Source organism: Artemia franciscana, chromosome 7, assembly GCF_032884065.1.
Source record: "Artemia franciscana chromosome 7, ASM3288406v1, whole genome shotgun sequence".
Lineage (NCBI taxonomy): Eukaryota > Metazoa > Arthropoda > Branchiopoda > Anostraca > Artemiidae > Artemia > Artemia franciscana.
This window is the reverse complement of record NC_088869.1, coordinates 52607181-52634342: the sequence shown is the minus strand read 5'-3', so window position 1 is coordinate 52634342 and position 27162 is coordinate 52607181. Positions and strand designations below refer to the sequence as shown.

General features: G+C 33.9%; 1 protein-coding gene across 1 annotated transcript in view; it reads right to left on the bottom strand.

Moving 5' to 3' along the window:
• Positions 1-9577: 9577 nt before the first annotated feature.
• LOC136029449 (visual system homeobox 2-like) overlaps positions 9578-27162 on the bottom strand; it is a 94920-nt gene continuing 77335 nt past the window's right edge. The window contains exons 6-8 of the mRNA XM_065707861.1: positions 16882-17056; positions 15278-15517; positions 9578-14556 (exon numbers count right to left, since the gene is read on the bottom strand). Coding sequence (XP_065563933.1) covers positions 14405-14556; positions 15278-15517; positions 16882-17056 — 567 coding nt within the window. The 3' untranslated portion in view covers positions 9578-14404. The remainder of the gene's footprint in view (positions 14557-15277; positions 15518-16881; positions 17057-27162) is intronic.

Genomic DNA, 27162 nt, shown 5'->3' with positions numbered 1-27162 from the left:
AAACTAAAAAAAAGGAAAAAACTGAAAAATAAGCTAAAATAAAGGTAAAAACCAATAAAAAACTAAAAATAAAACTGAAAAAACTAAAAAAAGGCAAAAACTACAAAAAAAACTAAAAACTAATAAAAAAAGTAAAAAAGCTAAAAACTAAAAAAACTAAAAAAAACTAAAAAAAGGTAAAAAACTAAAAAAAAATAAAAAATAAAAAAAACTAAAAAAAAGGAAAAAACTGAAAAATAAGCTAAAATAAAGGTAAAAACCAATAAAAAACTAAAAAGAAAAAAAGAAAAAACTAAAAAAAATTTTCATCTAAAAAACTAAAAAAAACTAAAAAAGGTAAAAACTAAAAGAACTAAAAAAGAAAAAAATAAATGACGACACTCAAAGAGAAAAAAGAAAAAAAAAGAAAAAAAATAAAGGAGAAAAACAAAACTAAAAAACGAATGTATATACAGACCGGGACACCAGGATACAAATGACGACCGGGACACAGGGATACAAATGACGACCGGGACACAGGGAATATAAATGACGACCGGGACACAGGGACACAACTACAACGGGGACACCGGGGGAAACAGGGGGATATTAATGACGACCGGGACACCGGGACAGGGAATGGTCGATTAGCAATCACCATCAACAAAGCTCAAGGGCAATCATTAGAATCATGAGGTATAGATCTGAATACAGATTGTTTTCCCATGGACCATTATATGTTGCATGTTCAAGAGTCGGTAAACCTGACAATCTATTTATATGCAAAGACAATGGGACAGCAAAGAATGTTGTATATTCGCAAGTTTTACGTAGTTAAAACCATATATATATATATATATATATATATATATATATATATATATATATATATATATATATATCTATATTCACAGGTGGGACATAGGGACACAACTACAATGGCGCGTAACTATTATGGCGCGTAACGACTTACGCGCGCGGGGGGGCTTATATATATATATATATATATATATATATATATATATATATATATATATATATATATATATATATATATATATATATATATATATATATATATATATATATCTATCTATCTATATTCACAGGTGGGACATAGGGACACAACTACAATGGCGCGTAACTATTATGGCGCGTAACGACTTACGCGCGCGGGAGGGCTTGGGGGGGGCGCGAAGCGCCCCCACCAACTAGGTGTTGGGGTGGCGCGAAGCGCCACCCCAACAGCTAGTATATATATATATTACTATACTATTAACTATATGTGAAACAATGAGTCTACTTTCATTAGTTCTTATCAGTAATTTTGATTATTACGGTGATCAATTCTATTGTAGTTTTTCTTACAAATGTAAAACTATATTATCAAATACGCATAATGTTTTCAATGGATATCTGGAGGATTTCAGAGGAAGGGGGAAAACCATTCTTGATTGTAAACCATGATAAACCTTTTAACGTGATTTGATTGTTATGGATGTTGTGATTAATAGAAAATGAACTCTTAGAAGTAAAAATCGTTTTCAGTAGAGCACAGATCCCGATCTATCCCTTAGAAGGCCAAGGGATGTTAACCCTACCCCTACCTTTGGTAAGTTTGTCCGTTTTAAAGAAGAAAAATTGATCGTTTTAAATTTTACTAGTTTTAGGATGCATTTATTCACCTATAGCAGCATCTGTAATCTTTATGTCTGAATATCCATTCTAGTTTCATATTATCATTGATGGTAGTTTCTACTCGTTCTAAGTTTGAATTATTGCATGACTTTATTTTTGCTCATCTTAGGTCACAAAATGGGCCTTCACCTTTTGAGCTTTTTTTCTATGAGACTACTTTTTTTTAATAATTCACAAGAAACATGTTCTTCTTTTACTTGGAAAGAAATGGATAAATCTTTATGCTTTTTGTTCACAGTATTCATCACCTTGAAAACCCATCATTTTCTTCAGCATTTGACATTCTCCAATGAACATCGTTGGAAAGTCAATCACCAAGAGCCGAGTCGTTTAGGGTCCCTACTGACTTGTTCAGTTTCTACAGATTCTTTCTTTTTTCCTTGTTGCTTTTGAGAGTTTGAAGATAATCACCCAAAATACTGACAAGAATTTATTATAGTTCTAAACAGAGCTCATAATGTTCTTACTTCTCTACTGCTAGGAAACAACTTAGCTATTAGGCTTTTTTAGACATGATGGAAGGGCTAGTCATCCCAGATTTGGAAATATGAAGGAAAGAGAAATTGTTTTATTCCTTGCAAACTTTATAAATAAGGCGAATGAGGCATATTTGGTATCTTTGAGAGAGAGAGAGAGAGAGAGAGAGATTGATTCTATCGAAAGCAAAAAATAATAAAAAAAAATATCCGATGAACTTTGCGGTTTTGTACAGTCATCTCAAAATTATAGTCACAGACACTTGATAATAGATTATCCATTACAAGAAAGATGAAGTAGGGAAAAAACTCCACTTAAGACCCTGTTCTATTCAGCAATACCACTATATGTTTTTTCCCAACTAAAAGAAAATAAATGACCGTAAATCATAGGTACCTAAACAATGGACATTGAGCCATCTTGCCATCTAGCTTTAAAAGAAGTTTTATTTAGCAAGTACAGCCTGGTGCAGGAACAAAAAAAAATTGCAGAACTTAATTTATTTAAGAGGAGCAAAACTAAAAAGCAAACGCTTATATTCCAAAGTGTGCAAAATAAATCCCATCTACCCAAGTCAGTGCAAAATGAAAAGTCAGTGCAAGTCAGTGCAGTCAGTGTAGGAATGAAAAAGAAAGCGTGAGGCTCCCTAACATAAAAACTCTCAATGTGCTGCAGCAATGCTTAAATTCGTCATGAATTTAAATTCGGTTAAAGCGGTTTAAATTTGTTTAAATTTAAAGCGGTTTAAATTCGTCAAAAACTATTCTTTCATTCTTATCCTTGAAAAATTGAATTTTTCCTTAGTTGTACTTTTTAGTGAGTTTATATATAAAAGTGCTTATTGAGGTTTTTGAGGCTTTTTACAAGTGTCAACAGACTCTCCCGTTGAAAAAAAGAAAAATACTCTTAGGGAGAACTAAATTTCAAAAAAGGAATAATTCTTTTATACTATAATAAGCGTTTCATTATAGGCCTACTATCAAATAAAAAAAAAACACTTTTTTCGAATGAAAGTAAAGAACAACATTGTAACTTAAACGAACAATAAACTATTCTATATATTTCGGGCTATGCCTCCTCTTCCGCTCTGTATTGGTTATTCGCTCAGAATAGTTTTGAATTCAACAAATATAGCCAGTTGGTAGATAAAAGTAATAATCACCTTCCATTGATATGAATAGCAATTTTTGTTTAAGAAAATAGTTGGACTTTTACAGATAAACTATCCTTTCTAATCTTCATCTTTTATAGTTATAGTTTCGATTGGCAAGAACCGCTTTTAATTTATAGCTTACTACTCTAGAGAATGGCCGTTACGAAGAATTGTACTATTTAAAATATTTCTAATTAGGGAGGAAAGAGGGGCACAAATGGAAAAAAGAATTTTGTGTTGTCATTTTTATGGTTTTTAAGGAAAGTTGTCAGACCAGACGTTTTTGTTGGGTAGACCTTCCCCCTCCTCCAATACACACACACACACACACACACACACACACACACACACACACACACACACACACACACACACACACACACACACACACACACACACACACACACACACACACACACACACACACACACACACACACACACACACACACACACACACACACACACACACACACACACACACACACACACACACACACACACACACACACACACACACACACATCTCTTCTTCTATATTTTTTAATGGGTGATTAATGACAGTTAGCAGGGACTAAAAAGACACTTTCGTAGCCTTCAGGCTCTACCCCAAATAAACTCATGATCCTCTTTGCCAAAAGCTGATGCACAAACACATATAAATGTAACTAAATCTTACACACCCGCAAATGAATGAACTCAGTTATATCATATTTGGTAGGAATGAAGAGTAAAGTACCAAAGACACCAAAAAATAAAAATAAATCCTTTAAATTAGTTAAGTGAAAACTTATACTACCAAATACTTCTTAAAAAAATTGGAGGACCGAGAACTCCATATTTATGGAAGAATATCTTCAATTTTGAATTTTAGTTTTCATACAAGCGCCCACCAATTTAAAAAAGTAAAAAATGTATATTAAAAGTCGGCAGAAAATGAGCGAAAAATATTTATCATCCTCGAGCTCTATAAATTTTAACTTTCCCGATTGCTGTAGCAGAAGGAACAGACAGATATTAATTAGCAGTATCCTGGGCAAAATCCAGTGATTGGATGAATAAAATATAGTCTAAACCTAACATCTTGTTAACAAATAGGAATTGAAATGTGGTATGCCTATCACGGAATTGCTTAAACTCTAGGTAAAGGTAAAGGATACGGCATTAGACTTTACTGTCCGTACCGGCGGTGCTGATCTCCATTTCTTGGCCCTTCAGCCAGGAAGTTCAATGGGGGGATGGGGGCCGACCATCCTGTGCTTTCGCACACCCTTCCTGTTTACCTTCCCCATATTTCCCCAGGTACCTGTTTAGAGCTGGGTCGACTCTGGCTAAGCTTACAGAGTCACACCACTGACCCCCGTCCCAAACTGAACAATTGGGTATACTGGGATTAGAACCTGTGTCCTCTCAGACAAAGGAGCTTGAATCTAGCGCACCAATCCACTCGGCCTAACTAAACTAGAGTTTAGTTAGCCTAAACTCTAGGCTAAAGCATTAGCTTGTTCATTATTAAAATTATTCAGCACTTCAAATTATTAGTTGTTGACTTACCTATAAGCGCAAATCTTTTTAAAGACCGATCGTCCTACATTGCCATATTTATCCCTTCCAAATATCTATTCCAAAAATATTACTTTTATTGCTTAACTTGTATAACAAAAAGCACAAACATTAATTTTATTGTTTCACTTCAGAAACGAATGAACAAAATGAAGACATGGGACATCTAAATGTAAAAAAGTCAAATTAAAATCACCGTTGTTTTTCCCTTGGCTAGTTGGGCCATCGGTAGATACAAGATAAACATGTAGACTACTACATGGAGGATAAATATGTAATACTGCGTAATTGAAAACTCAAAACGTGTCTTTAAATAATTCATTTCCTGGTTTTTGCGACGTCTATAAAATTTTAAGCGTAAAAAGCATTATTAAATTTGCTGAACTAGTTTCCGTACATTGTTTTTCACGGTTCAGTTTGGAAACACTGGTGAAACCTTCTGCACATGAAAATTGACCTTTTATGTTTTATAACAACCGAAGAAATATAAAAAAAATATCTTAGGATAGTCCTAAGATGGAAGCGGGTCTCAAAAAATTATTTCATTTTGATGTCCCTGGTACTTTAAAAATAATTATCTATCTTAATCCTTCATATTTTGCACAGACTGCCAGTAGGCTTAGGATAAGAATGCCACATTCTTTTCGCAAGACAGTGGAATACTATATTTAAAAAATATTTCGACGCTATGTCCAAGGGCCATCCTCAGCAAAGCATAAATGTATAAAAGAAAAGAGACTTAAACTAAAATACAACCATTAAAATCAAAGTGAAAAATAACAGTCCCAGCATCCTTAATTCAGCAAAGTTCAACCAGGACTGAAGGATGCATGAACTGTTTAATTTTTCTTTTTTAGTTTTAATTTTTCAATATTTAATATTTTTAATATTTTAATGGAAGTCTCTTTTCTTATATATATTTATGTTTTGCTGTGGATGGTCCTTAGACATAGGATAGAAATTTTCTTTTAAATATAGAATTCCACCGTCTTGCAAAAAGAATTCCCAATTGTTCTTCTTGTTGTTGATAGGCAATGTGGTCTTCGTCGCTATTTAAGTTTTTGGTACAAACTTTTCCAATCTGATCTTTGCCTATTGTACTTCTTTTCACTGTTTTATTTTCTCGATGAGTTTCTTGCATCCATTTTTTAAAGGGAGGAAATTCAATGTATGGGGTTTCCTCTATATTCTTTAATTTCTATAATTTACATAACTCCAGGTACTTATAAATGATCCCTAGGGCCTAAATGTAGCCCCTGAAAAGCTCGATTATTTTTATTAATATATTATTAATATAATATTAATATTAATATTAATATTTTATTAACATATCAATATATAATGATTATTGATAAAACAACAAAATGTTAAACTTTGAAAAAGATGGAATACAGAAAAAAGGTACTGTGCACTAAATACAAAAGAGAGACAGAAAAAAAAAGAGAGAATCCTCCTAAATATTATTCATTTGTATTAGATTTTTTTTATAATTGTATCGATACGACGGAACTGAAACACAATCTTTTATCTCCAGCGGAATACTATTTCATAATTTCACTCCAAAGTATCTTATAGAAAAAGCCGCTCTTTGCGTGTGACAAATACCCGAAATAAGAGAAAAATGTGTAGATGACGACGTTAGACAAATACGATAATATGATAATATATGAAAAAGGACAAGTTATGTTAGTCCTGGGGGTGCTAGACCATTCAAGTATTTATCCATGAATACTTAAGTTTGGAGCTGGCAAATTTGTCTTACTGTTAGTAACTGAGATTTAAGAAAAAATTTCTTTAGTAATAAGTCTTTTAAAATAAATTGATTTTACAGCTCTATCTTGTAAGGTTTGAATTTTCTTTAAATTATAACAAAAAGAATTAGCCCAAATGTAACAACTACACTTAATATAAGGATAAACCAGAGTAAAATAAAAAGTTCGCAAAACTTTTTGTGAAAGAAAATTTTTCAGTCTATTCAAAATCCCAGTTCCTCTTGCAATTTTCATAGATAATTCATTTACACATTCTTTGCGCGACAATAATATCATCAATGATTGCACCTAAATGCTTAGATTTTGAAACCCTATCTATCAAATATCCAACAGCTGTTAAATATAGTTCAGTGTTTACCTTTTTAATAATAGAAATATTATGTAACTTGTTTATTTTTTTTATTAATCAACAAACGGTTACTCCTCGTATATTTTATTAGATCATTCAACGCGCTCTCTACGGCCTTAAAAAGGGTTTCAACATTTACAACTCGGAATAATAAAAGTGTATCATCTGCGAATGATATTGTCAAACAACCTTTCATCAAATTTCCTATATCCTCGGTATAAATGAGGTAAAGGAGCGGCCCTAAAATCGAATCGACCCCTGTGGAATTCCGCTCTCGTGATCTTTTTCGTCCGCCTATAGTCCACCTGTGACTTATCCGATAGATATTACCTTATCCGATAGATATGACTCAATCCAACTAACAATCCACGGTGGAAATTTATATTTCTTTAACTTCCTAACTAAAAGATTATGCTTTACTGTATCAAATGCTTTCGACAGATCAGTAAATAAAGCTGAAATGTAAAAACCCTTATCTAAAAAATCTTTCCATTTACAAATAAAATGGGTAATTGGCTGATCCGTCGAATGACCTTTCCGAAATCCATATTGGCTAGGTGGTATTATTTCATTTTCTTCCACAAATTTACCAATTTTATCATGCATTATTTTTTTTCAAAAACCTTCAAAATAACTGGTAGAACTGAAATGGGGCGGTAATTATTTATCTCTTCCTTATTTTCGTACTTATATGAAGGTATAATACGGCTTTTCTTTAGATTGTTTGGAACAATTCCTTTTTGAAAAGACAAATTGATTAAGAAAATCAGAATATGAGATATTACCAGCAAAACATGTTTCAGAACTCGTTTTGGCATGTGATCAGTTCCAGGAGCCTCTGATGTTCCCAAAGAATTCACGATTTTCTTCAAATCATTTGTGGAAACCGGTTCAAAAACCAAAATACTACCATCATCATCATAATTTGAAGAAAGTTGACTTTTCTCTTCTATATTAATATCATTATCAAATAGTGATGACATATTTCGACCAATCTTAGTAAAAAAAATTACGAAAACTATTACCTATAGATTGATAATTTCCTATTTTATTCCCTATTCAGGCTAACTATCTCCTCAAGGATATAATTATCTTTATGTTTATTTGGTCTCAATATTCAATTGATAATTTTCCGCGTTTAAGATATATCACTCGATAACTAACATAAATATCTCGATTTTCATCCGAAGGGTTTCTCAACATTCTACTTTAAAGCTTGTTTCTCAACTTTATCATGTTTTATAATTCCTTTGTTAACCACAGAGGTTTAAAATTGTTTTCTTCCTCGATCTCTTTTAATGTGGTCTTTCAATATTACAACACTCGTGCATTGCTTCACAAATCTTATCAGATAACAAAATATAACTTACTACAGGACAACTCTGACTCAAAACATCGCTCCGTTCCAGTTTTTCTTAATGATCTTTTAATTTATTTAAATTTAGTTCACTGAAAACACATATTTTCTCTTCAGTTTTTTGCTGGTCATTTGGATGTGACGATTAATCGCTAAACTACACCATTACAAATGCATGGAGAAGATCTGAACCTGGCGCGATTAGTATATTTGATGATTTCAGCCGATCACAAATATCTTCACTAATTAATGTGTTATCAATAAGCGTAGCCATGCACTCTGAAATTGGAGTGGGGACGCTAATTGATGGTTAAAAACTAAATAACATAGTTGTTAAAAATTCCGAATTCATATTATTTCCAAGCTCCAACAAATTATGGTTAAAATTTCCCATTAGCATACATGGCTTTTTACACGACCCTAAATTCTAACAAAGATTCTCAAAATGCTGAGACGTTTCCGTGGGGTTGGAAATAGGTGTCGTGTAAATAGCAACAATCAAATTTTCAACGTCATATTTTCTTTTTATTAAAAACTAAAGACTCAAACCGACCTTCAACCAAGACACCTAAAGAAATATCATCCCTAACGTAAATTCCACCTTTCCGCATCTGTGTTCGATTTTTATACTAAAAAGAATCACCTCCTAATGAATACAAGCTTAAAGGTGAAATTTCATTCAAGGAAGATTCTGTTAGAGATATTACATCAAAACAAAGATTACTTTCATTAACTGCGGTAAGTTGGGTATCAAACGTAGTTTCAAGCCTCTGGCAATTATACGTGGCTACGACAAGATCAGTCAAGGTCACCGGGATCAATATACTTAGAAACCAGAATATTCAGATCTGAACTCACTTTTTTATTCCCACCATCACGTTCACAAAGGCTCGTTCACATACATTTGCTAAATTAAAGTAATTTCCTGCAACATCAGATAGTCTATGAGTCAGCAGAGACATTTTTAGCAAAAAGTTCACTACTGTCACCAATACAGTCCTGTTTGTGAGTTGGAACCCTGGCTTATTGAAGACGGCTCAGCGAGACAACTTCTAATAGGTCCTTAATTCTAACTGTTTGATCTGAAGACTTTGCAAAAATGTGGACCTGCATTTACCAAGCATTTCTCATACCCACTACATCCCTAGCAACTTGTGTTTTCAAAAAAGTTTGAAAACACAAGTACTAGTCCTCTAAAGCCTGTGTTAACGTAAAAATTTTAAAGTAAAAGACGTGTAACAAATTTTTATTTAAATACTATTACAATCAAAAAGGCAAAATCGAAAATCCACACATTTATATACTTCAGAATGAGCAAATGATATTTATTCTATTTGTCTCTAGTGTCCAAATAGATAACAAAAAACCTGCAGCGATCTTGATAGGAGAAGAACCGGAAGTCAGTATATACAGTTTAAAAAGCATGAAAAACAATTTTCCTAATAAATCATAAAAGAAATAACATCAAATCATTTTAGGTATCACAAATAGTAACATAGTATAAAACAAACAGCTTCTTTGGTTTCACAATAGTAAGTTTTCGAAAAATTCTTGCACCAGAATCAAGCCTTTATATGGTGAAAGAGGAGAAAGGTAGCTGGTTTTAAGCCTCGGTCATCTAATATCTTATTGTTTTCTAGTTTTATTGAGGCCGTTGCATAATTTTTTAAAAAATTCACCCACATGCTGTTTTGGTCTATCTGGGAACCTCAAAAATACGCCCAAAAACTAACTCCTCCATTTGCAGCAAGATAAATCATATAAAAGTCGTCTCATAATCAAAATTACAAATTAAACACTATGCAGACCTTCGGAAACTAAAAGAACTTCTTTGTAGGCTAGTGAAACCTGGTATTCTTATTCTTATTCTTATTTATAGTGATCTACGTAGGACCCTAATGACCCTATAAGTAAATCACACTGAGACAGAGGAAGGTAGAAAAAACAGGCCATTTGTAAAAAAGTGTATTGGAACATTATAAAAAATAGGAAAAACCTCATCATTATGGAAATGTTCGTAAGCCCAAGTCCCTTTCGTTCTGAACACATTCCTTATTCAAATAGTTGCTGAGGGGTGATTTGTTTTGTCAGATTATAGTTTTAAAAAGTAAACAATGCCAAACCCAAGTATTTTTCAGAAACATGGAAATATTTTTTTCGGATGTATCTTGTTATCGGCACAGTTAGGTTGTCAAATTCACAATCTTGAGAAACGGGATAATTAATGTTTTTAAGTATTTTTTGCTTGATTTACTTCCACCAGTAAAAATTGATAAGTTTCAGTTTTACCATAGTGTCAGTTCAGAGACAAGGAGGAATGTTAAATTTCCATGAACAATTCACAAAAAGGATAAAAGACCCAAGGCTTCTCCCTGTGGACCACCAAAGAAAAAAAATGAACTTTTTCAGAAATGTGTCAAGGCTTTTTCGAATTTATTTTGTCATCCGCCAATACTGGGTGGCATTTTTTTTAACCTTTAGAACTGGGATCACGTATATTTTTAAACATCAGATGACTGGTCAGATTCACGTTCAACAGCAAGCAGCAAGGAAGTTTCAACTTTATCATAGTCTTGTTCTAAAGGAAAGGTGTAATGCAGACCGACTGAGAAAAAAAAGGAAGTTTTCAAGAAAGGCTTAAAGACCTTTTCTGATGTACTTTGTCATCTACAAAGATTGGATGGCACTTTTGCACACTTTCAGAATTGGTTGTGTTTTCCAACATCCGATTATTGGTAAAATATACGCTTACTAAAATTTTCTGTGAATTTCTTAGGAGAAATATATAATTTTCTTGTTGTGGTCGTTGGGAGACAGCTTAAAATCGCAGTTTTTGGGATTGAAATTGAGACATTGTTTTATTTTACTGAATGTTAGATGGATAATAGTACTTGTGATATTTCCATTTTCTTAATTTGCGGTATACTGAGAAAATAGTAAACTAAAATTTACCACCCAAAAAAATAATATTCCACTCTTTATATCGGGTTACAGTTGATAGTTGTAGCTCGGCCGAATATACTTAGAATAGTAATACTTTCCCACAGTTAGGTTCAAAATTTAGCGTTTATGTTTTTCTGCAGAAAAAGCTCAGCTCATAATATGACTACAAAGTGGCCAATTAATACAACAGGAATAATCTCCTTGTTATGACAAATCTGTTCTGATTCTAATTCTTCTTTCCACAAGCTGACTGTGAAAAACCATATGCGATCTGACGTAAGTCACTTTGCATCGCGTTCCCCGCACTTTTTACCGCTATGAATTGGACAGATCATGTGCGCTTACTGTTCCCGCTGAATCAATTGGTTAAGTCTATAGTAGGATTAATTATCATTTATTAATTTATATAAATCTAAAAGGTCTTATGTACAGGCGACTATTTCCGTAATGTCATGGATTTAGTTTTCGGATGCCATTATTCGTATGAACCATATTACGGAAACGTTCGTATTTGGTCAAACGATTAAGTTTGTGCACTTTGTTTCTCTCGTGTATTAACCCTCTTTTATTTATTCTTCCAGGTTTAACCGTCATTAAACTAATCTCTTTGTTTGTCGTCAATCAATAGTTCATATTCTTTTTTTAAATAGATCATTGAATGAAACTAATAGACAGTATTGTCAATGGATAGATGATTCAAGAAAAATTTGCTGCGATGACGTTTTCGATGATACCCAAAAATTCCTAGAATATTAACATTTAATATTGTACATTACATTTAGTAAGCTTTATTTAAAGTCTTACAATAAAAAAGTTTTAAAAATAAGGAAACAAAAATTATCGTTTTAAAAAGAAAAAAGTTATATCGCGTTAACTATTTTTAGACTCCAGATGAAAATAGCATAAATCTGAGAAATATACATAAAATTGGCACACATTTTCCTTTTAGTTAGAACTTTAATGAGCAGCTCCAACTGTAAGTGCAGCTAAAGAGGGGAGAAAGGTGCTCTTGTTTCATGATTAGTGAACCTTTCCATTAAGAAAAATAATAAGAAGAAAAATTGAGTTGACAAAGTAAAACCATTAAAAATAAAATTAGGGATCCAGAAAAAACTTCTAGCCACTTCTGAGCTATTAGAAAGGCCTACTTATTTTGAATTGAATTTTGTCGCTTCTTAAAAAAAAATGAAGCAGAAGAAACAAAGTGGAACTGGATCTAACCCTGTTCAAATAATTCTGAAGTAGAAGAAAAACAATAAGAACATCCAAGATGTATTCAACAAGGAACTAGAACCAATCACTGTAAAGGCAATTTAAATGGGATATTAAAATTTAAACAGATATAATTGATATTTTTGGACTCATCTAGAATATGCTATGAAAGAACCCTTGAATCAGAAGGATTAGTAACTCAAACAACTCTCTATTGTGGGTTTCCTTTTAATACAGAACACCTGCTATGTGATCGTGTGAGTACAAGATTACTACTCATTTTGGCTTATCATTTAGCTAAACTGATTTGTTTTCATCAATTATAATGTTTAAATAAATAACCTCGAGTGTTTTTCATATGCAGTACCTATTCTATTTTATTTTTAAACTTCTTGCCTGTATACTTGCTCTTTATGTTCAATAGTGAAAGATCATGTATCTGTCATTGTCCCAGAATTTCAAATTTAAATATTTTAAAAAGCAAGTCTTATTAAGGTTTATATCGAAAGCTCATTTATAAAAAGTAGGTGGACCACGTTTGCATGTCTGGAGGTGTTTTCTCAAGTCAAGTAGTTTTTAGACTATGTTTCTAGTATTACTATTTAGAATGTTGGCAGTCCTGTTTTAAGGGGATCCTTAAAAGAGAAATGACTTATTTTTTAGCCTTTAAACCTATGGTAGTTGCTTTTATTTTGATTAATCTGTACTGTACTCCACTTTCAGTGATCACTTTCGGTGAAACGGAGAACGATTCATTTGAAAAAAATTAATATCAAAAGATTCTATAAATTATTATACATTTTTTTATTAAATTTGAAAACTATAAAGATTTTTCAAGTGGATATTTATCGTCTTAGCTTTGTCTATTGCTCGAATTTACTTACTAATGGGTGGAGAACAACAACTGAACATGGGACAAAATATTTCAACACTTCTAGCTGAAAGGTCACTCATCTTAAATCCTACCATATTAAACACCAAAAAGTCAATTCATTTAAATAAAAATAAAAAATTTCAAAATTTCTTGTATTATCTGTGGGAAAAGAATATTACCACTAAATGATCGAAAAAAGTATAATGCTGATTTTGCAGATAATTTGAAAAAGCATGAATTCTTTAATTAAGAACTGCATTTGTGAAAAGAAAAATGTTTACATTTGAAACATATTAGATACCTTAAATTGTTTAAAATCTAAATTCCTCCAAAAAGAAACATAAATAATTCGAGTATACATAACTGTGTAGAAATATAGAATATTATAGAAATTGTATGAAATACCATTTCATAGGGTTCGTCAGAAGAAAAAAACATCTTCGATGTTTTTATCATTAAGAAATAATTGATATCTTTTATTCATTTATGTGACAGCGTATGTGTTATATACCAGTAAACAAAGTTATGTAATTCTTTGGAGAAGCTGAAATTGCTGTTTGTCTTTAAACTCAGACCGAAGCAATAGCTGCTCTAAGAATATTTTTATTTGCCTGTCTCTTAAGAGTCATTGTAGAAAGAAAACTTCCAATATTTTTAAATAGACTAATTTGACTTTTGCAAAAAAAAAATCACATAAATCTAGAAAAATCAACTTGAAAAGTAAAATCATTGCTTTTGCACTTGTAAAAGTAGAAAGAACATAGAACTACATATGTTCATAATTGAGTCCAAGGAACTGAGAACAATTTTTATTTGCCTGTCTCTTAAGAGTCATTGTAGAAAGAAAACTTCCAATATTTTTAAATAGACTAATTTGACTTTTGCAAAAAAAAAATCACATAAATCTAGAAAAATCAACTTGAAAAGTAAAATCATTGCTTTTGCACTTGTAAAAGTAGAAAGAACATAGAACTACATATGTTCATAATTGAGTCCAAGGAACTGAGAACAATTGATAAATACAACTTTTAAAACATATTTGTGGACGTGTCAGCAGTGATCTGTGATGATTCACTCGAGAACTCACGTGGAACAGGAACTGATACTAAACTACTTTTTTCTCCAACTTTCGAATTTTGCTGAGCTTGAGCTGAATGACTTGGTTGTTGCTGCTGTAAACCTGAAATATTAAAAATTAAGAGCTTATTTGTAAGCCTTTACTATTCAATTCTATTATGTAGATAGACTTGTTTTTCATATAGGAGTCTCAATTAAGAAGAATACGAGAGAGGGAGAGAGAGAGAAAGAGAGAGAGAGAGAGAGAGAGAGAGAGAGAGAGAGAGAGAGAGAGAGAGAGAGAGAGGGAGTGAGGAGACACAGAGTGAAAGAAAGATAAAGACAGAGAGACGGGGGAGAAAAATACTAGAGATTTTAAATGCAGGAAATTTTTTACTTTTAAAGCTTTCCCAGATTTTTTTTTTTCTCTGCTGATTTTTGAGAATCTTCGTTGCAATCAAAGTCACTTAACTTTTCTTTTTAAAAATTGTATCTCATTTTAAAATGACCACACGATAAGTAAAATCATAGTTTACAGTAAAATCTAGGATTCTAAAGCATTAAAAAATGAAAAAATAAAAACAACGGAGGAAAAAACAACGAAAAAATAGTAGAGATTTTAAATGCAGGAAATTTTTTACTTTTAAAGCTTTCCCAGATTTTGTTTTTTCTCTGCTGATTTTTGAGAATCTTCATTGCAATCAAAGTCACTTAACTTTTCTTTTTAAAAATTTTATCTCATTTTAAAATGCCCACACGATAAGTAAAATCATAGTTTACAGTAAAATCTAGGATTCTAAAGCATTAAAAAATGAAAAAATAAAAACAACGGAGGCACTACTCACCAGACGTTCCAGGCTGCTGATGTTGGTACATCAGGTATTGTCTTTGCAGGTTTTGCAGCCTTCGATACCGTTCTTCTTGATGATTGTCGTCGCTATCTTCAGACTCCTCAGAATCCCCATTGTATTTGTTTGTTGAATTCAAAGCTGTGCCAGAAGAATGGTTTTGCTCATCTTGTCCGTCACGTTCGTCACTGCTGCTATTCAAATGAACAGATGCTTCAACTGACTTTCTATGCATTCCTAAAAAAATATTACGCCATGAAATTTAATGATGGGCACTTATGGAAAATGTTTCTTGTAGTCAACGGAATATCCTTCAGTGGTTGTGTGTTGATTAAAATATCTCTTAGTGGCAGTGGGGTAGCCAGGCATTTTTGATCCCATATTCCTAGCAAAAAAAAGGGTTGCTCAATTTACAATCCCTGTAGAAGTATTTTGCAGTGACCAAAGGGCATTTGTGAAACAGGCGCTTAGGCCGAATAAAACTTCTTGTAGTTACATTAGGATAATTAGGACATTCATCACACAAACTCTTAGTCAATGAGTAGAAAAATCTTTCAGTCATATTTGCCTAAATGCTACAATATTTGGCTGCTACAAGCAGGAAATTGCACAGGGAAGAAGCTGTAATGTGTCCTTAGGAATTTTCATTAATTTTCCCTGAAATTTCATTAACATTATCCGGCTGTTCAAAGTAAAAACGCGTATATACACGAAAAGTCACTTTCCAAGTTAGATATACCACTGAATTTAGCTCAAAGAGGTGAATCGAATGGCATGTGCAAGAATGTCCAATAAAATCCCATTTAAAGATTTTTCTGGCAAAAAGACGTATCTGTATCATTTTTCTCTGTTTGCCAAAGTTGAAAAATAAACACTTATCAGTGTCGGCGAACTTTGACATATGTTGTAACTGCATAATTTGAAAGAATACTGTTTAAAATCAACCCTGAAAACTTTTCACTTCCGTACTATGTCCAGTGTGGTGCAATGGACGGGAAAAGAGCCGTGAAGTTTTCGCGGAAGAATGAAAAGTGTGTATACGCGTTTTTACATTTGGACTGCCGTGTTTAGTTCAATAAATTTTTTCTAGGTTTCCACCCGTCCCCTAAAAAGTTATTACTCCCCCCTTCTACATACATTCGTCTTAAATGAAATAGACTCTCATGTCATATGTGCCACCAGCTCTTTTTTTTGTGCCACCTCCGAAATTAGAATAATATCTGAAGTTCATTATAACCCCTCCCCCACCCAAAGAAAAACAAAAATATGTACATTATTCAACACTTCAGGCAACATATTTATAAAATTTTATTGTATTTATTATGAATTCTATTGAATTGCTTATACCCACTTTTTAGATTTTATGCTAATTGATGAGAATGAAAAGCCCATAGGTTAGAGTTTATCCATCAGTCAAATGTAAAATAGAATATTGTCAAAGATAGTCTGTACCCTAAAGCACCGGGACAATATAGACGATAGCTGTGGTGATTTTCGTAACTCGTGGCAATTTATGGTAAATTTTATTAATTATGGGAATAAGGTAAGTGTTAGAGGACATTAACGCAGCCCTATTATTAGAATGAGAAACAAGCTACTACCTAACAACCATGGTGCTACGCATTCATTTTCCTTGGCAGATTTGACAATTGTTTCCGGCAGAGGGAGAGAATGTCTGACCATTGCACCGTAAAGACCATATTCAGCCATAATAGTGGATCGACCCCAGCATTTTTCGGTCTTCCTCCATTTTGCTCTTCTGTTTTGAAACCAAACCTGGAACGTCAAATTATAATGATATTACAAAGCATGCAATTCATAAACTATTTAAATTGATGGTCCAAAGCATTCCATATAAGAAATATTTGTACAAATGGTAGTGATTATTTTTCTTTATCATTTCTCAAAATTGGTGAATGTGAGCCTAGCAGCTACACCCAACCCCGTATAGGGTCACACACTACATGAATTATCAGGAGGGTGTGATGTGGGTATGAATTTTGTGCTGCCCACTATGCTCTAACATAGTTCCTTGCTTAAATGGAAACATATTCAAAGGAATATTATGAAGTACTGTGGAATAATATGAAATGTTAAAAAATATTTTTGTGCTGTGCGTCAGGAGGTGGATTGCACAGATCGGACAAATCATTTTGTTTTATCCTTCAAGATTTGAGGAGGCCAATGTAATAGCTAAATTTTACCGTTGTCTTGGCAAGTAAGTGAAAAATTTGTCTTGGATGGGGAGATTTTGATAAAGACAAATATGCAAACAAAGGCATTATAATACTACAGCGTTAAGTACACCATTAATGAAAAGATATTTAGATGGTAGTGGTAGGGAGGGGGTTTAAACAGAAGTTTATGGATACTATTATCCCATGTTTACTTGTAAGCTGATATTTTAGACCAATTGCTTTCGCCTATTAATTACTCGTGTTTCTTGCATATTTCTTAAATTAAATCTGTGTTTTAAAGCATCATTTTAAATCAATGGGAAGGCGAAATATGATACTTTTACTACTTTTTAGGATCCGAAGTATTAGCGCGAATCGAAAAGATCCCGAAACAGTATTCCTAGATATCTGGCATAAGATAATGCACCCATAAAAGAGAAAACGTAAAAATGATACCATATTTTTTGGCCCATATGACAATGCTACCCAAAAAGAGCACCACGTGTTCTTAGTAATTCAGATTTGGGTCTTGATTCCCCTTTCAAATATGCAGTAGAGTTTATATCCGAAAGAGAATATGAAGTTAATATTTTAAAACCATAGAAACTAATGAAAAGAAATAATTTAGCACAAAAGTAAAAGCTAATTATACATTATCTGAAAAGATGTTCCTTTAATAGTCATTTTTCAGTTTGTTAATATATAGATGGCACTATAAGTTTCCTGTAAATGTAGAGGCACGAGTGATCCTACAGCATTCTCCTAACTTCAGAAGGCCCCTTGAATCAATATTCGCAGTATTTTACATTTAACAAATGTAACAGGTCATTTGACGCTAGAAATTTTGCGGTTGTTTCTTTATTTTTGTATTTTCGTCGCTTTTTCCTGTCGCAAGGAGGCTAAATCACACCAAGATTCACCACTAGACCAAAAAGATCACCAACTTCTTTATACGTGACAAGACAAAACAGCCGCTCGTCACCGACATAATCACAAGTAACCGATAGTGTTACCGGGGACGCATGGTGGAGATGGGCGAGCGCCGCCTCCCTCATGATGTGTGGGGTTATTCTCCTGGCATCAGAAGACTCGGGCGACAAAAGGCGATACTCCGCCGTTGCCTTGAAAATACTGCTGTGCTGTTCAGATGAGGCCTCGTCTATAATTTGCCTAAAACACAAGTGAGCACAAGAGCACGTGCGGGAAGGCTTAAGGCTAAGATTAAACCTACCGCTCGTAAGAGCTTCTCTCTCGAGTTGTTCACTACACCTTTTGCCAACAAAAACATTTTGGGGTTCTCGCTTTTGGAAAAACTATCAATAGTTTATTGATTTTCAGTCTGCGTTTGATTGTCAATTTATCAAAGTTTCCTTTTACTTTCTACTATGAAGGTAAACTGGAAGCGACTATGAATATTCAAACAAAAGAAATTTTCAGAATTTTAAGTTAAGAGTTTTCTTATTATAATGATTTCTTTTTAATGTGAAAAATTCCACTGCTATCAATATTTGAGGTAATGTGCTTTTCTATCAATAGCTAAAAGTATAGTGTCGACTTTTGATAAAGATAGGGGCTAAAGTCTTAAAAATGTCAAGAAATATACTCCAGTTTAAAGGAAACACAAGAGAATTTTGAAAATCATTAATTTCCGCATATAGAGCATTAAAATTTCATTTTAAATGCCTTAAAATATATTTTATCAGTGAGCCAGCTACAATCCCCCTCAATACTTCTAAAAGTTATCATTTGTTATAGGTTGTATAGCAATAAGAGAGTATATCATCTTCTAAGTTGTGTAAGTCACCTTATATCACTTTATATCACCGGATTCCATATTAAGGTATATTTATATCACTAGTATTTCGCCAAATTCAATAGTTCTCCTTATGTGAACATTTTACAATTTGTTGTAACTCTCCCTTTTAAGAATTCTAATGAAATAATTCCTTTCTTATACCTATCCTAACCCCCCCTTTCATTTCAATCATAAGCAGTGGAAAGCTATTAGGGACCTTATGTAAATGATTAGTGAAAAGCTTCTTATGAAATCGTTTGCACCTCCGCGCAATGGTTGATAATTTTGGGAAATAAAACATTGTCCATTTTCTGTTTCTTAATTTTGTTACTTTAATAGTCCACTTTGGGATAGGCCTGTCGAATTAGGCATTGTAAACTAAATATTACTCGTAATAAGTCCTGGAGGGCACCTGAAGGGAGCCTACAGAAGCTGTCCGTCCTCTTCTAACATCTTTTCAGAACAAAATGACTCCGCTACAAATTCTAAGCAAAATCTATTAAAGCTGATTGTCGGAAAAGATATTTATACAATCACATATACATTTTTGTTAGACAGAATTCGGGTTGTTTTAGAGGAGCTAGGATATAGATGGTATTTTTCCTCCTTGCAGACCAAACACTTTTAATTACTGTCTGTATTTTAAAGCTACTCATAAAATGTACCAGCTTTTTTCTCAAGATACTATTGTCATATTTATCGATAAAAGAAAAAAAAAAGTTATATATGATCAACGTTCTTCATTAATTTTAGAATTAAACTTGTCCTAGAGAAGCAAAAAATCCAAATTACAAAAATATGTTATTAAAAGCATATATGTTTAAGTTGTGGCATAAGTTTGTTCCCCAAGTATGGTATATAGTTGCCCCTTTATGTTTTTCATTAATTTTACTGAAAGATAGGGAAACTAATCTTCAAACTTGAAAGCTTACTTTTTTTAATTATAAAAAACAAAACAATAATATGTCTTCAGTTCCGATGTCAGGAATAACAATTATGCTTGAAAATTGATCATTCGTGCAACATTCATTGCTTTCGTGCAACAAAATCGACGCTTCAAAACAGTTGTTGGTAACGAACAGTAAGTAAGGAGCGCATCGGTTTAATAGTAACACAAACTCTTGAAAATCGAATTTTAATAACAACAGATTTATCAAACGAATCGGCTTTTTATGCTGATTCCAAATATGAAAAATACATAATGTATAATGTTAATTATCAAAAATACGAGCCATATAAAAATTGCAGAATTTTCAGGAAATATTGGTAATTTGCTCTGGAGGGGAGAGGGTACTTCACGGCAGACATTCTTAATGGGGGAATTGTCACCTGAAGAAACTGACCATGGAGGACAATGTTCCACAAAAGGGAATTGCTGGCATGAGCAGGTCTTTTTTCAAATTAAAGCATGCTAAAAATAATTTTTCAGGTAAAATTGTCCGCAAGACATTTTGTGGGGGAAATTTGTAGCGAGGATGGAATTGTCTGGGGTGAATTAGAGGGGGAGATTTACACGGGAGGAACTTTCCATGGAGTATTTTTTGTGGAGGGAGTTTTTCATGGAGAGGGGTGCCGATGTCCCGCCAAACAATCAGAAAAAAGAACTTGGAAATTAAATAACATGGGTTTATTTCAACTGTAAGTAAGGAGCAACGTTAAAACTCAAAACAAACAGAAATTATTCCGCATGTGAGATGGGCTAAATTTATTACTTTTTCAGCTAAATTTAGACCTTTTGTCCGATTAATTAAAATCAGGGAAGTTCAATTAATGAAGCTTTTTTACAAGTACTAAAAATTTTCAGAGTAACGAGCAAGGTATTGAGGAGGGCGCAGTGCCTTTCATATGCGGAGTAATTTCTGTTCATTTTAAGTTCTAGCGTTGCTTCTTACTTTCGATTGAAAAAAAACTAGTTTTTTTATTTAACAACTTTATAGAAAGAAAAGGGAATCTTAATTTTAACGCTCGTGTGACATGAAAATACCAATCAGAGATTAAAAAGATGGATTCTCAAATTGAGCATGACGATACTTAAAGTAAATTTGGCTTATTCTATTTTATCGACAGGTTTGACTATAGTGAGATTTAACATTAACTGTATCAATTGTTGCTTTTAAATTAGTAGACACTTTTGTTGATTTTATTTTGAGACACGATCACCATTATTTTCTGCTTCTAGGAAAAGAAAGATGCCTCTTGATTTGATTCACGGCCGCTGATTTTCTAAATATTGTTCTTTTTTAAGCTGAAATTCCTGAGAGAGGCAAGGTATTATATTAAAGGAATTCTACGATTTGAAAATTATGATAACTTTATCAAAATTTCAAGTTTCCTCATTGATTTTTCAGGTGCATGTTATAATTATGATCCTTTGATCAGAAGAAACTTTGATTAACGGAGAAAATTAATGAAAGATACAAGTGAAAACTCTTGAATTTATTTTACACCATCTTAGGAAGTTAATATACCGTTAATATCCAACTAAGGAAATAAAGTAAGCTCTAATCCAACAAATTATTTCCAAGATTTTTGACATTTAAACAATATACTTCTTCCTAAAGAAGCTGTAGCCCTTTTGAAGTCAATATTTTGTTCAAAGTTTGTATTTATTAATACATATATGCCCTAGGGGGGCCTAGAATGGTAAAATATACTACTTGCGATCTAGAGTATGATACAAAATAACCCTTAGTTATTCTGTGTATAATAAACGCCATCATTCTAACGCACATTTATTGCAGCATCAGCTGAAGAAGTAGTTACTTTCCCTCTTTGGATCCCCTTTGAATTCTTTATTTGCCATAAAAGTACTTTTACAATTTTCTTTCAGTGTTGGTTTTAACGTTGGTTTTAATGTTGGTTTTACTATTGAGGTTTTTCGTGCATTTTCCGTTAAATATTGATGTCAAATGTAGGGGAGGGAGGGCTCTGAGTTCATGCCCTTTTTAAATCCTTTTTTCTTAATTTCCAGGCACTGTTTCCAGGCAACAAACATTTTGTGGTAACGAATTATAAGTAAGGAGCGACTCGGCCCAATAATAACTAAAACCTTACAAAACGAAATTTTGATAAAGATTAATATATAAAGAGATAGAAATTGAATAAAGTTCAATGTTAATCATCGGAAATACGAGCCTTAGAAAAGTTGCCTGATTTTCGAAAAAGGGAGGAAATACCACTCCCCCCAAAATCAATCAACGTTAACGAAATTTACACCATCAGATTCAGCATATCAGAAAACCCTACTATAGTGGCTTCAAGCTCCCAAATACAAAAATTTGCAATTTTGTTTTTTGCCAGAAGAAGGATCACGGATGCGTGTTCACCCAGGAGTAATCGAAATTTTCCAAAGAGGGGGTGGGGGTCAGTACGATTAGAAATTAACTTTTTTCATATGAAAGTAAGGAGATTTTTCAAAGGGGAATAGTCGACGGAAATTCTCCGGGAGAGCATTCAGCGAGGAGGAATTTGTCAAGGAGAAACTTTTTGGAGAGGTGGAGAATCTTACGCACGAGTTATTTTCCGTGGAGATTTTTTCACAGTAAGAATTTTTGCATGGAGGATATTTCCAGAGAAATTATCCACAGATAAAATTATCCACAGAGGGGAAAGGGATTTCCGGGCATGATTTAGAAAAAGACAAGAGATCGAATACTAAACAATGTTTTTCCCACTGAAAGTAGGCAGCATTAATACTTAAATTGATATGCCATTATTCTAGGGGCTGCCACCTCCTATACCCCACTATCTCTCTACGCTAAAATTTTACTTTCTGTCGTAGCCCTAGGAAAAAAGTGCCTGAATTACAAGGGCCGCTTCATTGGAATAAGAACCTTTTTTTTTTAAAGCGCTAAAAAAACTCTAGCGTAACGAGTGAGGGATTGAAGAGGGAGCAGCTCGTCATGTACAGAATATTTTCTGTTCGTTCTAAATTTTAATGTTTTTCCTTACTTTTAGTTACAAAACTTGTTTAATTTTTTTTTGTATTCTTGTTCCCTTATTCCAAAAAGTTCTTGTATGCGTCATTTCACAATAATTTTAGAACGCAAAAAATAGTCAAATGTTTTACGGTTTATGCTCCAATAAAACGTTAAGTTTACATGATATATATACAAAACTCAAACCAATGTAAGGGCTTTAATCCTTTTAGTCAATAATGATAATTTGTTTAATCTGTTAGAAAGAAGTGCTCCAAGTGGACAAGGAAGTTGTTGTGACTGAAGTAGGAGCGACAACTTTAAAAGAATCAAGTAAAAAACAAGAGCTAAGAGCTCATGTGGCACTTGTGACGAGGCAAGAAGAGCTAAGAGCCAAGAGATCTTATGGTATGAGCTCTAACAAAATTCTACGGATCAATAGATTGATTTAAAAGGAAAATAAGACGCTTAATACAAGTCGGGATTTAAATAAGAGCTCTGAGTCACGATGTCCTTCTAAATATCAAAATTCATTAAGATCCGATCACCCACTCGTAAGTTATAAATACCTAATTTTTTCTAATTTTTCCTCTCCCTTTAGCCCACCAGATGGTCAAATCTGGGAAAACGACTTTATCAAGTCAATTTGTACAGCTCCCTGACACGCCTACCAATTTTCATCGTCCTAGCACGTCCAGAAGCACCAAACTCGCCAAATCACTGAACCCCTCCCCCCAACTCCCCCAAAGAGAGCAAATCCAGTACGGTTCCGTCAATCACGTATCAAGGATATTTCCTTATTCTATCCACCAAGCTTCGTCCCGATTCCTCCACTCCAAGTGTTTTCCCCAACTCCCCCCAATGTCAAAAGATCTGGTCGGGATTTGAAATAAGAGCTCTGAGACATGAATTCCTTCTAAATATCAAATTTCATTAAGATCCGATCACCTATACGTAAGATAAAAATCCCCCAATTTTCACGTTTTCCAAGAATTCCGGTTTCCTCCACCAACTCCCCCCAATGTCACAGGATCTAGTCGGAATTTAAAATTACAGCTTTAAAGCACAAGATCCTTCTAAATATCAAATTTCATTAAGATCTGGTCACCCTTTGGTAAGTTACAAATACCTCAATTTTCAAAATTACCTCCCCCCCAACTCCACCAAAGAGAGCAGATCCGGCCCGGTTATGTCAGTCACGTATCTTAGACATTTAATTAAAACGTAACTACACTTCTTGAGTGTGTTAGGTATAATACATAAGTACCAGTAATTTTCTTTCAAAAGGCCACAGACTAATAGAACCAATTTTCGTTGTTTTTTAAGTTAATCACCCCCCCCCTAAAAAACGAACCAAGAGCCTGTGTATGTACCTGCAGTCCTTTGAGTCTGCAAGGCTATCGAAATATTCAACACCCGACTTTAGAATAATATCAAAAATGATTACCTTGCCCTTTTGAATTATCGATACCGTTCTTTATAGGTAGGAATTTTTTCATACATTTCAGTTACAATTTTATCCTTATCTTTTGACATAGATTCTTTGAATGACCTGCTCATCAAATTCATGGAAAACGTTTTAAATACGTATTTAAATTGCGCATTTGAAAAGGCGGCCTTTGAAACAGGTGAGCAATAACTGGGGTCCGCGTTGTCTGTGCCCAAAGGACATGGGAACTAATTAAAAGTCAATAGCTAAGTTCATGAATGTAAAATCATCATTGATGACTGTCACAGTGTAAAAATATTTTCCCTTTACTGTGCTGACTGCATAGATGACTGGAACAGTTACATCCGCAGGACTTTGCTTCTTAGGGAATTCCAATTTCGTCAGCAATAGTTACAGCTTAGGGGTATAAGCCTAGAGAAGGAAACATGTTAAGAAAACATTTCATAATACGCACAATAGCTGTAGCTAACACCTTTTGCATGGATCCCCCCTATACTTTACCGCCAACCCACCTTCCCCTAAAAAGCAAATATATAGTCCAAATTATATAAAACCAATGCATTCTGTCACCCATCACTTGTTTTCCGGTTCTTCTTTTAAACAGTTAATTCAATTGATAAGTACAAGGTATGAAACAAGAGAGACGCATTGGGAGAATAGAGGGGAAATATATAATTTCGACTGTATATTTACACATTAAGGGGGGGGGGTAAAATATAGGGAGTTCCATGCAAAATCTGTTTGCTACAATTGTTATGCATATTGTATTCTTATCATGCTTCCTTCTCAAACATGTTTCCTTCTTAACTCGTAAGTTAAAAATACCTCATTTTTCTAATCTTTCAGAATTAACCCTCGCCCCCACTCCCCCAAAGAGAGCGGATCCGTCCCCATTATGTCAATCACGTATCTAGGACTTGTGCTTATTTTTCCCACCAAGTTTCATCCCGATCCCTCCACTCTAAGCGTTTTCAAAATTTTAGGTCCCCCCTCAATTCCCCCCAATGTCACCGGATCCAGTCAGGATTAAAAATAAGAGCTCTGAGACACGATATACTTCCAAACTTCAAATTTCATTAAGATCCGATCACTCCTTCGTAAGTTAAAAATACCTCATTTTTCTAATTTGGGCAGAATTAACCCTCCCCAACTCCCCCAAAGAGAACGGATCCATTGCGGTTATGTCAATCACGCATCTAGGACTTGTGCTCATTTTTCCCACCAAGTTTCATCCCGATCCCCCCACTTTAAGCGTTTTCCAAGATTTTAGGCCCCCCCCCGTCAATTCCCCCCAATGTCACCAGATCCAGTCGGGATTTAAAATAAGAGCTCTGAGACACGATATCCTTCCAAATTTCATTGACATCTGATCACTCCTTCGTAAGTTACAAATACCTTATTTTTTCTATTCTTTCAGAATTAACCCTAGTCCCCCTCCCAACTCCCCAAAACAGAGCAGATCCGTTCCGGTTATGTCAATTATGTATCTAGGACTTGTGCTTATTTTTCCCACCAAGTTTCATCCCGATCCCTCCACTCTAAGTGTTTTCCAAGTTTTAGGTTTCCCCCTCCCAACTCCCCGCCCCCGTCACCAGATCCGGTCGGGATTTAAAATAAGAGCTCTGAGACACAATATCATTCCAAACATCAAATTTCATTAAGATCCAATTACCCGCTCATAAGTTAAAAATACTTCATTTTTTCTATTTTTTGCGAGTTAACCGGCCCCCACTCCCCCCAGATGGTCAAATCGGGAAAACGACTATTTCTAATTTAATCTGGTCCGCTCCCTGATACGCTTGCCAAATTTCATCGTCCTAGCTTACCTAGAAGTGCCTAAAGTAGCAAAACCGGGACCGACAGATCGACAGACAGACAGACCAACAGACAGACAGACCGACAGAATTGGCGATTGCTATATGTCACTTGGTTAATACCAAGTGTCATAAAAAGAAAATGAGCTGATGTGACGGCTGTTAGGGGGAAACTTTTCACAAGTCATGCAAAAGTTCTTACACAAGTGCAAGAGCCATTGATGAGTACTTGCGATTCTTAGTCAAGCAAAATGAATCCCAGAGGAGGAGAAAAAATTGCCTGATAAAAAAAATTCGATTTCAAGACCCATTGTTTATTTTGTTTGAGCAGAGTCGTTCTTGAGAAGACTCACAAGAAGGAAAACAGCTTTCGCGTCCGCACAACAGAGTTCGGTGAGACACTGATGGGACTTTGTCAAAAGCGAAATAATCACTGGTCTAAGAGAGTTCGCAACCGAATTCTGGCAGCGAATTTGGGTCTGCACACAGCAGATGTTGTATGCCACAAAGCATATTACAGCATATTTGCATCTGGTAAGAACCTCCCTTTGAAACATGCAGGAAATCCGACTGACAGTTTCAGAAAAAAAGAGAGGTAGGAAAGTAAACATAAATCAAAAGTAAGTATTTGAAGAGGTGACGCAGTTCTTTGAAGTGAATGATGACAAATAGTTAACAGTTCGTGATTTGGTCAACATGATGAGCGAGTTCCTTGGTATTTTGGAAATG